Source organism: Gavialis gangeticus, unplaced genomic scaffold (assembly GCF_001723915.1).
Source record: "Gavialis gangeticus isolate Ggan-Ray unplaced genomic scaffold, GavGan_comp1, whole genome shotgun sequence".
Taxonomy (NCBI): domain Eukaryota; kingdom Metazoa; phylum Chordata; order Crocodylia; family Gavialidae; genus Gavialis; species Gavialis gangeticus.
In genome coordinates, this window is record NW_017728996.1 from 18779125 (window position 1) to 18794378 (window position 15254).

A 15254-nucleotide genomic window follows, 5' to 3' on the forward strand; every position below is an offset into this window, starting at 1 on the left:
ACACTGTTGGGAGTCATGCTGGGAACCTGGTGCAAATAATTATTCTGGGACTAAATGCTGTAGGACACAATCGCAGCATGATATGAAGCTTGAATGGGGAGGAAGTGGAGCAACAGGGATGATGAGGCATGCCTTATTTGGGGGAGGACAACAAGAAAAAAGGTTGGCTCTTTTCTGAGAGAGATTAAAAACGTAAGGACTAATCCTACTAAATACTGCTGCCTCTGATCCTGCTGATTGATGGCTGAAGGCTGCAAAAGCTAACAAGTACAAACAGTTCAATACGGTGGTGGTTACTTCGCAGGTAGCTCTTCAGAATTTGTCCTGCACCCATCATTCCTTTGCTTTCCATAAAAGGATAAGCAGGGCTCGAATCAGAACCATTTTGGAGTGAACTGCCATGCACAGCATGATGGATGTAGTTTTTCCCAGAGAAGATGCCTCCTAGAAACGTAGCCTGTACAACCCTCCCCACAATTTGTTATAGATCATAGCAGGAGTGTATAAAGCAGTGGTTCTCAACCAGTGTACACCATACCGTGGGGTTGGGCAGTTATTTCAGCTGGAGGGCCACTTAAGTTTTGCTGAGCTATCGAGGGCTGCGCACACAATATTTCACAAGATATCGTTCTAACATATTGTAGGTTTTAAAAAAAAAAAAGCAAATCTTATAACTAAAAGATAAACGTCTACAATTAACATATTTTAATGTTATTTCAAGAAAGAGAATTTTTTTTTTTTTTTTTTTTGAGAAGCATATAAAGACATGATTGCATAAAAGTTCAGAATAGTCTCATTTGTGTATATTGTATGTTGGAGAGGGGTTGCTTCAGGTTGGTGTTGGGGTGAGGGAGGGAAGCAGGGGGTACATGCAGCAGAGCTTGCCTGGGAGCTGGTACAGGTGTTGTCCCCCACAACAGTACTCCAAATGGGGCCAAGCCCTGCCCCGGGTAGACCACACCCACCCTGTGCCTGCTAAGGGCACTGCCCTGCAGCCCCAGCTGGCATGCACATCTTTCCAAAGGAGACCTGCAGCTGGACCCCCACATACTGGGGCAGGAGCTGCCCAGCTGTAGCTTCCTCCCCTCCTGGAGCAACACAGCAGGAGGAGGAGCAGCTGCTGCAGGTGTGGAGAGCTGAGCAGCATCTTGGCAACTGCAGCCACACTGGAAGCAGCCCTGCTGGTAAGCAGTATGTGCTGGGCAGGACTGTCAGCAGCTGCAGTTGGGAGTGCAGTGCGGGCTGCCCCAGGTAGGAGTGGGCAGGACTCAGCCCTCTGTGGAGCTCTGCAGGGGCAGCCTTGGGCCAGATGCATCAATTAGCGGGTACCCGCTCCTAAGCCAGATCCAATCAACTGGTAGGCTGAATCTGGCCCACGAGCCATATTTTGCCCGCCCCTGCCATACCAGCACTGCTACTGCTGCCACAGAGTGAAACTGCCTTTCGTGTCTTGATTTTCAGGAGGTAAGTCAGAACTGAACTGACCATTGTTCCTGCAGAGCCAGATGGAGAAGTGGCTGTGGCAGAAAAGCACATTACATCATGCAGGCAGGCATGCCTTTCTGGTGTATCCCCTTCCTGATCTGGCTCCAGAGGAGGCATGTGGTGCAGTTCCCTCGGGCTCCAGCACACCCTTGGCCTCTTCCGTCTTGGCCCTTTTGCCCTCCCCCTCAGCCCTCTCCATGTGCTGTATGTACAACCTAGCACCTTGTCCCCGCTGGCTGGGCAATCCCAGGCTTGGTCCCTTACTGTCCTGGGGCTGGAGTCTAAGGAGAATTGCCCTGGGGTAACTAAAGGAAGAACTTGGCCTAGAGATTCTTGATCCCCACGAGAGACCTGGAACCATTTATGGGGACTCCACTGCTGCTCTAGGAGCAAACGTGCACTGAGCCAGGCAGAGCTAGGAGAGCCCTTTCCCCAGGGGTCTGAAGGGGCAAACATAATATAAAAATAAGAGTATAATCAATTTATAGTATAGTAATTGTTGAATGATAATATTCCTAATATACGTATATTATTTTTAACGGGGTGCTGCTAAGTTCTGAAAAGTTTTGGAGGTATGCCTTATGTCTAAAAATTGTTCTGTAACTGGTTCTGTAACTACAAGGCCTGTGAACTGTTCTGTTCTGTCCAGGTACCTGTGTGGTGGGAGAGTCAGGTATTTAAATAGATTTTTAGCTGTCTTGCAGTGCATTTTACCTAGTAAACGCAGTACTAAATTCTCTTGTATCAGACACCTCTAATGATTACTTGTGGTCATGGAATTTGAGAACCATTAACTTAAGGAAATCAACTAGCAGCAATAATATCTCTGTATTTGGATAACATTTGAAATATAAAGCAACAGTAATCTCTTTGACAATAGATAAGTGGAGGATGATCAGGTTAAGTACTAAATAATTGTCTCGCTCAACTTCTGTCGGTGTTCTTGTTTGTTTGTTTGTTTGTTTGTTTACTTTTAATTACTAATTTCATTTATGCTCTTCAGTTAACCAAATCCTTTTGTTGCAGAAAGTACCAACTATGTACAACATATGATTTTCACAGTATCCTGGACATTTGGTTTTGTTATGCCAAACAGTCTTAGGGTACAGGTTATGCTGAAACACCTTTGTTTTACAAATTAAATAAAAGAAAGGGCAAGATGCTAAGTTGTTCAATCCCTGCAAGTGGTGATTTAAAAATACTAGTTCATAAATTGAAGTAAGTAAGCATCCATTATTTTAATATCAGGCTTGGGTAAGTGATGTGGAGCTCTTCTGGTTTATTGAGATCTGGCCACCTTAATTTTGTTGCCAATAGTTGAGTGAGGCATGTACCAGTGTAGATGGGTAGCAGCACTTGGTGATTTTATCAAAGAAGCTTTCTTCTATTAACTGATGATTAGGACAAGCCTCTATTAACATTCCAGCTGAAGACCCTTTCCCAATTTTGTACTTGAGATTACTCTGCTCAAAGGTAGCTGACTAGTTTGGGAACTAAGGAACCACAGAGGTTTGTATGCCTGGTTATGCTGAGGTGCAGAGGTACAGTAAAAATGCATTCGCTAATGCACACTACTTCTGTATGCAGTTGTCTGTGGCAGTGTATGCCATAGAAATATGTCTGATTTCTCAGTAGAGGTTAACTGGTCAGTCAGGAGCTCACTGAGGGTACAGGCAGCACCTGACCTTTGCATAATTCTTAATTGCGCTAAAAGCTTGTTTTATATTGACAAAAAGAGATGGCACAATATTAGTATTTTTTTCTCTCTTGTATTCCCAGTATTAATGTAATATGATGAAAAATTGCCCACTTCCTGAATGGCCTTTGATTATTGTTCTTTAAAAGAATCTTTGGCATTTGGAGTGTTTTAGGGCATCATGCCAATTGCTTGTCCTGTTTGGTGACTTGATCAACTGGTTAATGGACTCTCTAACAAGTTTAGCTGGAAGTCTCTCCAGCTCTTCTTGTTTTCCCCTTATGTACAACTCCTTTCACAATCAGTGGTGCTCAGCTTTTTTGGATAGTGGGCCAGATAGGTAGTACCCAGTTGGGACCACTGTCTGGATCCAGCCCATGGACCAATCTGGTCCCCAGAGCAGTCACACTGGGAACCCATCCAGCTGTGCAGTTGGGTAGGGGGTCAGTGGGGAGCAGCCCAGCCCCAACCTGGCCCTGTTGGGGGAGGGGGTGTGGCCTGGCCTTAATCCTGTTGGGAAGGGGGTGGGGTGGTACCCCAGTCTGCTGCATGAGTTTTGGGGTTTCAGATTTGGCAGCAGGGGTGCATGGCTGTATTTAATTGCCACCACTCCCCTACTGCCAAATTTTCTAACCCATGTGCCCCCCTGCGGGCTGAACACTAGATCCACAGGCTACATTGGATCCAGAGGTTAAGCACCCCTGTTCTTAAATAATCTAATATAGTCCATGTTAAGAAACTAGTTCTTGAGCTCTTATTAGGTGCTGGTCCCTCCAGCAGCAATGATACTGATAAACTGGAGAAACTAGTGTTAATATCTTACAGCTGCAGGATCCTGGGGTCAGCTGTGGCACAGGACAATATAGGCATTGCTCAGACTTCAGAAAGTGAAATAAATGCCTCTTACTATTAGTGACAGGTTGCCTCCAGCTACCACAGCCTAATTTTAAACCAAAAAAGCATTATGCTTTGAGTTGGACATCCGTGCTCAATCAGCCATTTAAAAAGTATTTCTTTTCAATCCTTTTAAACCAGTCATAGTGCACATAAGAGGGATTTATATACACCATTTCAACTTTTAAAATGGTTTGTGCTACAAAAGCATAGAAAACCTTTTGAACGTATTTTGTGCGTGAAATTTAGTTCTAAGCAAAATCCCAGACATTTGGTCAGGGCAGGGGGAGCAGGGGCTGGGGCTACAATGGGGCCGGGGGGGTTGCCTGCCCCTCCAGTGGGGAAGAGGGGTGAGGGGGGCCTTTGAGGGCAGTGGGGAACTTCGTGGCCAGTTGGGCAGCACAGGGGCCAATGCCTGTGTTCGCAGGGGTGGAGCGGCCAGAAGACGCTGCCCAGAAAGGAGAGGGGGCCGTGGCCAGGCTGCCTGGTGCATTGTGACAGCCCCATCCCAGGGCAGGGAGTGCCACAAATCTCCCCTCCTCTTCTCTCCAGCCTACCTTCTGCATGAATCAGAGCTACTGCGCTCTGGTCCTGTCAGGACCGGGTCAGCGGGGGCTCCTCCAGCAGGACTGGGGTGGCAGAGGGCTGCAGGTTGGGAGTGAGGGGCACTGGGGGAGATGGGGACTGTAGCTTGTGGGAGTCCCCCACTGTCATATTCCCCTGCCCCCACATCACAGGTGTCTTCTTTTTTGGACCTGGAAATATGGTAACCCTAACCAGCTAACTAGTTGGAAAAAATGTTCTTTGGAAGCTTTCAGACACAAGTGCCCTTCTTCAGGCATAGGAAGAGTTTTTTGGACTTTGAGGATATTTTTTCCCTCAAAATATTTGAAATGTTTTTTCAGCCACTAATAGTGGTTCTGTAATAAAACCTGCAGTCAACATTCTTCCGAGCTCAATGGGAGCTTTGTGTGTAGAAGACTTACAGATGGAGGTGGATCTGGAGGGGCATAGTTACACCCCCTTCCCCCTTTGATTCTTGATCATCCTCCTGTACCCGCCCCCCCCCAAGTTTAAAACCAACTGTCTGGCAGTGGCAACAGCATTTCTATTCAGGCAGCAGAGGGAGTCCCTTGACTTCATGGCTCCTTACAATCTATCTGATTCCTTCTGAACTTGTCATTCCACAGGTGTTAATGACCTTTTCTCCTTTTTAATTGTCTTGCTGTTCCACTAATCAAGCTATCCTTTCTTCCACAAGTCTGTTGTCTGCTAGCTGGTAATATTCCTATTCCACAGCCTTGTGAACTGTTTTTAACTCATTACAATAAAGTTGTATTTGTTGTTGCTTCAACCTTTAAACTGAATAGTATAACCCTAGCCCCCTAGCAGATTTATAAAACTTCCGGTTGCATCTTCCTGCATGCATGTCTCTTGTCTTGAATCCCAAATGCTTAATTCTCTGTTTTGAGAATGTGGCATATGCATTTCTACTAGTTGTGTAGCCAGGAGACTAAGACAGTATTTTGCATTCCTCAGATCTCTGTGAAATTTGTGTACTAGAAGTCAACTTGCGTGGTATGATTTTTGTATTTGATTCTCAGACTAAAGAGCATTGTTTTTTCTTGCAAGAGCTGCTTTCATCCTCATGAACATTAACTGTAGTTTGATCCAATTTATAACTTATGTCTTGGTGCAATTTTCAGATGCCCTTAAAAAAAAATCCTGGGAGTGGGTGTACAGGAACTATTTATTCCTCAGTGTTCTCCCAGTACGTATTGATGCTATTTTTTTTTGTACTTGCAGTGCTATTGCTTATTAGCTTTTTGTTCTAGCTTAAAAGTGGTCACTCAACACCTCAATCTAAATGTTTGTCGTGTGCAGAGTAAACACGAGGCTGATGTGTTGCTTCCTATTTAGGATATCCAGGCTTTATTAATGTCGAGTTTTTTGCAGTGAAGAAACTCTTAAAGAATGAGGAAAAACTTTTATTGCAATAATATATACATATATTGATCTATATATTTATATTTATAGATATATAGATATCTATGTGTGTATATATAGATATATCTGAACTTAAGCAGAGGAAAGCTTGTTAACATCTACACAGTGTTTCCAAGAATTGTAGAACAGCAAAGGTGCCTAGGGTAAACTATCTGCATAAACTGGACCAACTGATAGAAAATCGAGTTTCAGAGCATGTGCTGTTAAGTGTTATGCTGACATCCTTTGCCTAGAAAATTACTAGGTTTGCTTAAGCGGGATTCTTTTTCATAATTTTTGTGGACTACCTTTCTTGTTTCAGTTCCCACTCCCTAAAAATAAGATTGAAAAATGGATAATTTTCAGTTGGTTTATGCCCTTAGCTAAAAATAGTTTACATGGCTTTGGTTTGTAAACCATCTTTTCTGTATGTGAACTGTCCCTGGGCCTCAACCTTACTTGAACTTTAACTGGCTGAGTCTTCGCTATTTTCCAGTGATAGAGGTGACATGTACACATTTTGAATGCGCCATCACAGTAACTAGACAGTTAATGAGCTGGGATGTATGCCTATATTAAATCCATTCGTTTATTTTTATATGTTTATTTAATTTTATCCCACTCCATCTGTTTTATCCACCTAGTGAATCTGATCACAAGTCTAAATATTTTTCTCTTTGGGGCACAGTAACTCTTGGATGTTTGCTTGCACTATGCCTCACATAATAGGGTGTTTTTGAGAGCGGTCCCTACATCAGTACAAATAAAGAGTGATCAGCCTTTTCAGTGTCAACTGAATCTCAGGCTGAATTGATCAGATTACTGCTGCTACTTCAGGTCTATAATGAAAGGATCATTTCTTTGTACTGATGTGTATATGCATGCTAAACTGTACAAGAATGATGTTCAGAAAGGGAGTACTTTAATCTCCATGAACATGAGAACCTCAGTTGCTTAAATAACCAAATATCAAAGGAAAAATGTCTGTTAATTGACTCTACCCTAAGTACTTTACCTAGCTGAATAAATGAACCAAGCACATGCAATTGAATTCTGTGTAACAGTTCAGTAGTAGTTTATATTTTTTCAGAGTAAAGTAATGCTTCTTTTGAAATGAAGCCTGTAATACAGACTACCCTTTTAGCTGTATTCTGATGTCAGTTTTATAGGGTTAGCATACTTTCAGTTTCAAAAAAGAGGACACCTGTGGAGGGGGAGGGAGGTATAATGGGGGGAAGGCCCCTGCTCCTCCCTCCCAAGCCACAGGCCCCTCCAGCCCTGCTGCTGCCTCTCATTCCTGACCCACAGCCCCCTGCCCCACCCCACCCTCACACTTACCTGCCTGCAGCTGCCAAGCCCGCTCGTAGAGCACGTGATGTCCTGCCTCCAGTAACGCTCTCCCGCTGCCCCCAGCCCCAAGCAGCTCCTTGCTGGGGCAGAGGCAAAGCAAAATCCTGGACATTTGCTGATATTTATTTAAAAAAAAAAAAACCAGATGGAGATGGGAGAACTCAAAAAGAAGACATGTCCAGGAAAACCCGAACACATGGTACCCTTAGTTTTGGGATCTGATTGGGGCATTGAACATGAGTCTAGAAGGGGCTTTCTGAGTTAGGGGTCCCTGCGTTCTCAGGCAGCCATATCCTGTTGTCCCTTTCATCCAGTCTCTGATCAGTTTATAAATGTGTTGAATGGATGTGTTGCAGGTTCCAGTTATTTGATCCAAGAGGTCAGGTCATCGAGCATAGCTAAGGAAGCTTTTTGCAGAGATGGCCATCTGAGCTTATTTAATGTGCAAAGATGAATGTGACTTGTTGAACAAATAAAGGCTGGGTTGACTTTACTCATAAAGCTTCCTTTACTCAGTTGGCTTTTAGCACAATACAATATTCTTTCATACAATGAAAATGGAACAGACCAAAAATAAATAAATAAACCCTGTACCAGCAAAGGTGAGACTATCACCAGCTCTAATGCTCTTGAAAATTCCTGTGTGTAAATACCTTGATGTGTATTTTGTATTGACTGGTAGCACAAAGTAGAGTTCATAGTGTGAAGGAGAGTTAAATGCAGACACTAGCTAGGGAATTTCTGTAGTTTATCTAGGATTGAATATTTGCCATGGGTAAGTATAGTCCCCTGTTCAGTTCAGGCATTTCAGTTGTCAGGAGTGGTTCCAAAAGTGTTCTCTGTAAATCATCAGGTTTTTAAGGCTGTGGGTTGGCATCATTTAGAAAATGACCACTCAGTGCTGAAAGTAAAAATAAATAAATAAATACGCAGACCTTTTAAAAATATGCATGCTGCTCTATGTAGACTACTAGACAGGATTGGGATAGTAGCCCTTACTTTCTGGAAAGTGTGTGACATTGATCTGTTTGACTCGATTTGAGAATTTGACTCAAAACTCTCCTCTCCCTTTCTGTGGCCTGAGAGGACTATGCCAGAACAGTAGGAACATTTCTATTTTTAAGTGCAACAGATGAAAAATTAACTTTTCTGAACCTGCTAGATAACTTGGCTACATATGTGAATTTCAGGTTTGCAGAAGAGGAAAATGGCTCAAGAAACGAACCATAGCCAAGTGCCTATGCTTTGTTCCACTGGATGCGGATTTTATGGAAACCCTCGAACAAATGGAATGTGTTCAGTATGCTATAAAGAGCATCTTCAAAGGCAGAATAGTAGTAATGGTAGAATTAGCCCTTCTGGTAAGTAACACTAATAAGTATTTAGTATTCGGCGTGCTGGTTCTCATGTGACCAAACTGTGATGCGTCAGTGAGACACTTCCTGTCACTGCCCCACTTAACTTTCAGAGACTAATTACAACAAGAATATGAAAGACACAGCAATACTGCAGTGCTTTGTCCTATGTACTCTTCCGTCTTAGAGAATATTTTGAATCGGCTTTAAAATGAAATATACTTATTCACAGTGTGAATAATCTTTCTGTAAGTATAATCTTAACTTATTTTTGTGGCTTACATTTATTTTTGGTAAGGTATTGGACACACAGGGCTGCTTCTATCACTATGAAAATTTGGGCAACACTTTCCAGAGAGGATTTACCAGAAATTACTGACTCTGCAGATAATACCCAGCTTGAGAGAATTAATGAAAGCTATTTAGAAGAAAATCAAAGTCCTAAATTGTGGAAAGAGTGCAAGATTCAAGCTGACACTTCAGACAACTTGGGGAAATCTTTTTTGAGAAGTTGCACCTGCAGTCTTTTATCTTAACTTGGGTTAAGATATTCCAGAGACCAAGGCCCAATATGTACATGGATTTAGGTAGATGGCAAGAAGATCTTCTGCTAACCAACTGGAATGGGAAATGATTGTGGCTGGGGAGGTTTCCTTCTACCAGCTGCCTAAAGAAGCTACACAGCCACCTCTGCTCTGAACCTGTGACTGTGTTCTGTGCAGGATGAAGGCAACAGAAAAGTCTTGAGCAGTGATGAGCCCTGCTCCTAAACTCTGGTCTGCTCTGCTTTAATGAGCCTGTTGCCAGAGCATTTCCATCCTGGTTTTTCCGGGCTGCTTCTGCTTCCTCAGCTGGGAATTTTGTATGGGCTCTGATTAAACTCACTATAGCAATCATATTGAAAATATGATCAAAATGGATCATATTTTCTAGCATTGCTTCACAATTATGAGGGTAGGGACTTTTAAAAATAACTTGGACTCTGACTTCAGGAACTGGGGCCCTAGGCATGGGACTGTTTTTAGGAGCTTGAGAATGGATTGATTTTTAACATCCTGTGGTACAGTATTTCTAAATCCCTGGGTTGTGACCCAAAAGTGGGTACAATTCCACAGCAAGGAGCACAATTCCATACCACCACCCTTGCTGGTGCCAGAGGGCACCTCACCATGGTGGCACAGAGTTTGCAGCACTGTCACCAAGCTGCCCAGCCCGCTGTGCCCTGCCGCACCGGATCCCACCTGCTGGGTCGTGGAGGCCCCAGGAGGATGGCGGCAGGGCCGGGAGCCCACCCCTGCCCCATGTACAAATTGCGGGGGCACATGTCCCCCATGCCTCTGCTGGAAGTGCACACAGTGGCAGGGAGCCAGCCCCCTGCCACCCCCTGCGCAAGCCACCCACAGCAGTGTCCAGCTCCCTGCTCAGGCCCCAAGCCTCATGCACCACCTGGGTTGGGCAGCAGCCCCAGCCCTGCCCAATTCCCTCCCTCCCCAACTATGGGGGCCTCAATTCCCCCTCCTCCCCCCAACTCACCTGCTGGGATCTGCTCTCCAGGGTGCCTGGTGGCCATGTACATGTGTACGTGCACGCGTGTGCATAGAACCTCCTGCCTGATCACCCTCTTCCCACTCCCCCAGCCCCTTATAGGCTGGACCTCTGGCAGCCTGCAAGGAGAAATTCATTGTTTCTCACATTTGTCTCCTTTAAGGGAGAAAATCTGGATTTTTCTCCTTTAAAATGAGAAAATGTGGGTTTTACCATGTTTTTCTGTGGCAAACGGAAAACCCAGATTCTTGTTGATTATGCAAGATGATTCAACATTTCATATTCCTCTAATAGGATTTCCATGGCTAAAGTGTTAACAGAGACATTTGAAGCCTGATATGCACTTCAGTGTGTGAAGGTTTGGCACTGTGCATCTACAAAAGAGATACTCAGTCCTCTGAATTTAAGCTGTGTCCCTCTGTTTTACACTAGTCATCGCTTGACTTGGTGAATAGGCCATATTAAAAGTGTATAAAATTCAAATCCGTCACTCCATGGAATGTAAATGCCTGATGCATCACTGAAGGTTCAGTGGTGGATCCCTGGTGAAAGGGGTTGAAGTGTACTGTAGATATTAGATAAAGCGTCTTTGGGTATACATGGCCAGTGATATGTAGATATTCTAAAATATTTCAAGGTATTGGTCTCTTTAAAAAATGTACACTTCAATTACTAACAATCTTTAGAAGCTTTTGATAATCTTAACAGACATACTTTCACTTATTTGCTGTTGCTACTTTGAAATATATGCAGGGGTAGAGGCAGATGTGACTATACTTAAGTAACTTTAGTAAAACTTGTTTATATTGTAGATTCAGGTTCAGGAAGGATTTTAAGCATATGCTTAATTACCTTGTTGAATTGGAACCACAGTGCAGAAGAATCTGTTATGGCATCAACGATGTAAGTCTGGGAGGCGGCGTAACTTATTTTACATTTATTGTTTTCCTTGCAGCAACTTCTGTCACTAGTATAACTGAGTCCTTACCAGTTCAATGCACAGAAGGCAGCGCGCAGGAAACTCAGTCAGCTTTAGACTCTACGTCTACCCCATCTATGCAGCCAAGGTAAATGTCCTCGTCTATGCTTGTTAATTGACCTTTTACTTCAAATAACTCATTCTGAATACTGAATATTGGGAATGAAAAGTTAACACTTTATCTCATTTTAAGGTATTGGAATTCCCTGCTAGTTACTATTGAATAAAAAGTTCTGGTTTTTAATGGAGTCTCAATGTCTGCCTTGACATCTCTCTGATATTATTCTCCTATAGATGTGACTTATCTATAAATGGTCTCTAATCACTCCACACCATGCAATTTGGTGGTTTGATTTCTAAGATTGAAACAAGTTCCCTCTCAAAACTCAGACTTAATTATAAATATGTCAAACTAGGTAGAGTTCCAGCTGCAGTTCTTAACTAACTGTACATCAGCTAGTTAAGTTAAGTAACTTGCTTCCTTGATTTCATCCCAAGGGGAACAGTGTGGTCCAGTAAACAGGATACACAAGAGCTGTGTTCTAATTCCAGTTCTACTATTGACTGCTGTTTTCTTAAGCAAGTCACCTTATTTCTCTCAGATTGGTAAAGGATGTGTAATGTCCTCTTGCAAAACATTCCAAGAACTGCAAGTGCAAAATGGTCTGTAAAACCAGTATCAGACTGTGTAGACCGGGGTAGGTAGAGTTAAACTTCTTATTCTTGTCTAAATAAGTGGCCATCTAATTCACTGCTCCATGGAGAATGCAGATAATTGTAGGTTACCTAACTGTGACTAATATTTGGGAGTAGATAATAAGGAGTAATTGGTGAGGGGATAGTGGTGGTGACCTGGTACAGCAACAAACTAAACCAGTGCAAATTATTTCATAGAAAAAAATGCACAGAAAACCAGTTAATCAGTTGGTATTCAGCTTTTTAATCAGTACTTACAAAAAGCATTTAACTTGTGACTATTTGTAGGTATATGCTTAGGTTTTGGCTATAAACTGTTTTCCATCACTGAACCCTTTCTCCACCCCACCCCAGTCCCTGTGTCCTGTCTACTAAACAGATCAACCTTTTTGTCTTCCTGTGGAGTTCTCTGCTGATCTCTTGCTTGGTTAGCAAATGTGGAGAGGAGTGACTGGTTTTACTTTGTGCATGAAAACTTGTCTAAAATGTCTCCCAGGCATGCAGTTGGTCCAATAAAAGATGCCACTCCTTCCAAAAACAAATCCTTGCCTATTGCTTTCATTCACATTCACATGAGTAACTTTGATCATTGCAGTCTAAATAGAACTGAAGATGAAAAATTGTGCTCTCAGTAGTACCTGGGAGTTCTGCTACATCTTTTTTTCTCTAGACAAATTCTTAACCAGACTGTGCTAAGCCAGTGGGGGGCAGCCTTTTTTGGCAGGCATGCCACAAATTAAGCTCCAAGCCCTCCCTGAGTGCCATTCCCTTTCCCCTGTCTGCTCTGCTTTCTGTTCCTTGCCATGCTGCAGCTGTGCTCTCTGCCCCTTCCCTGATCTCCTGTGTACCACACGCAGGCTGCCTGTGCCACTTGTGGCTTGCAGGCCACAAGTTGGCCATCCCTCGTAGGTTGTCTGTGTACAATGGGGAAGATTAGTCAGTTATGGAAGGGTCTGTAGTAGTCTTCACACTTCATCACTGACTAATCTTCCCCATTGTATGCAGACAATCTGAGGTGTCTATGTAGATTCCCTTATCTTCCTAGATTCTGGCTACAGACTGGGCAACTAGAAAATCCACCTTTTTATCTCCTACTAGTATGTAATTCTGAAACTTTAAAAGGAACTGCAGTCACCTTATCTTGTATTATAAAACCCTTGCATTTGTTGGAAGGTGATGCACAGCATCATTCCTTAAAGAACCAGTAAGGACAACCCTAAAATGTTTCTTCTTTGGAGTGAATCTCTGTTATCTATTTCTCTTCTGTATCAGTCTTTCTTTACTGATATAATATGCCACAGTGGAAGCTGAAAATAATTGTCCCAACAGCTTAAATCTTCTAATGATCAACTGCCTTAATGTGCTGCTGATGTCCTAAACCAAAAAAACAAGGCTGTGTGCCAACTTATTGTTATATTAATTTAAGGCAGTCTGTTTTGGGGGAAGGGGGGGCAGTGGTGGCACCTGTCTCTGTCCCTTACGAAGTCTAAACTGTTTTTTCTTCCCAGCCCCGTGTCAAACCAGTCACTTTTAACAGAATCTGTAGCATCTTCCCAAGTGGAAAGTACGGCTGTGGATAAAACAGTACCTGAAACAGAAGATTTGCAAGGTTAGTATCTGAGCTTGAGTAACTAGAACATGCACAAAATAATGCCTATTCTGTTTTTTCTTTCTTCATACTCTACTATTTTTAACATAGCCCTAACAGATGACTCATTCTGAAATATGACAATGTTCTGTAAAACTGAAAGAGAATACAGTGAGGTGCACATATGTAGTCTTAATGCAGAAATACTCCTGTGGTGGAACTTTCAGATGAGCTTAAGAAGTGTAAATTTCAGTTTCCTTTTTTAACTTCACAGTACTTGCTGAATTTTTACATTCTACAGTGTTGTGTTTACTGGGATTGGAAATGTATTTAGGGTGCATCTTGGCTATTTGTCTAATCATAATCATGCAAGAATAAGGACTCATCTAGCTGCTGAGTGCTAGAGGTGATACCGTAGTGATACAGAAACAAATGGATAGTGGTCTGTACTTTGTCTATATCGGAGGGGTCAAACTCCTTGAGCCCTAGTCCGGATCCACACCAGGCGGTTCCTTGCAAGCTGGATCTGGGAAGCGGTAGCTTTGACGTGTGGCATGTGCAGTAGCTCTGGATCTGACCTGTGGCAGTAGCTCTGACTCCAACCCTGACCTGGAGAATGTGGCAGTAGCTTTGGCTTCTGCCATGTGCCTCATGATGCTCCTGATCACTTTGTCTGCTGGGGTCTGAGGGTACCGTATTCTGCAGTGGGCTGCTCCCCCTAGCTTCTGGTAGTCCAATGGACCAGCTCCATGAGCTGTATGTTTGACACCCCAGCTCTATGTTGTAAAGTCCTTCGGGGGATTGGGGAATACGATAAAACATTTACAGCACAGGTCCAGTCAAGTATATTAGCCTGGAATCAATACAGTGAGAATGGTATTGGCTTCACACTTCTATGATTCATCTGTTATTATTAAACCTCAGTACGTTAACTTTTAAGCAGACTGAAATTGTCAGAGTAGAGCTGAAAGGGACCTCAAGAGGCCAATTAGTTTAAACCCCTGCTCAAATCAAGATAGTCTGTGAATAAACCATGCCAACAAGTGTCTGTCCAGCCACTCTTAAAATGTCCAAGGATAAAGAATCCACTTTTTGAAGGGATCTCCTTTTCAGTTATTTAGCTTCTGTAGGATAAAGTACAATTTACTCAGTTCCACCTTCGCTTTAAAGGTGTAGAAATTCAGCAAAGAAATAATTTGTCTGCTAGCTAGTCTCTGTTGAAACATGTTTGTAATCTTCACTTGTGTTGAACAATATATATGTAAGAAGGTAATATAAAAAGAAAACTTGAATGGGAGTCACTAATAAAACCTTTTACTGTTGACAAGAACGTTTCTCTTCGCAGAAGCTAAAATTATGCAAAATGAGGCTTGATCTATATAGCATCATACTAAGTGCAGAATGTTAAACATAAGAAACGTAAAAGCAACAAACCTCCAATGTGTCCATTTAACTCATAGCAGCTTTCTAAAATTCCTGCTCGGAAGGAATACAAAAATCTAGAACTCTTGGTTCAGAGATGATGATTTAGTTGGTCTAATAAAAGGTATCATCTCTGAACCAAGAGTTCTAGATTTTTGCATTTCTTTTTGTCTCAGACCAACACAGCTACCAAATACATCCCTGCTTGAAAGAAGTAATTCTTGCTTTGCGTAGTACAGATATGAAGCTTCCTTAATT

The 15254-nt window shown here is 42.7% G+C and overlaps 1 protein-coding gene across 2 annotated transcripts in view; it reads left to right on the forward strand.

The window, feature by feature from the left end:
* ZFAND6 (zinc finger AN1-type containing 6) overlaps positions 1–15254 on the forward strand; it is a 62037-nt gene that overhangs the window by 32101 nt on the left and 14682 nt on the right. For both annotated transcript variants that reach the window (XM_019504094.1, XM_019504095.1), the window contains exons 2-4: positions 8602–8772; positions 11267–11378; positions 13495–13595. In XM_019504094.1, coding sequence (XP_019359639.1) covers positions 8619–8772; positions 11267–11378; positions 13495–13595 — 367 coding nt within the window. In that variant the 5' untranslated portion in view covers positions 8602–8618. The remainder of the gene's footprint in view (positions 1–8601; positions 8773–11266; positions 11379–13494; positions 13596–15254) is intronic.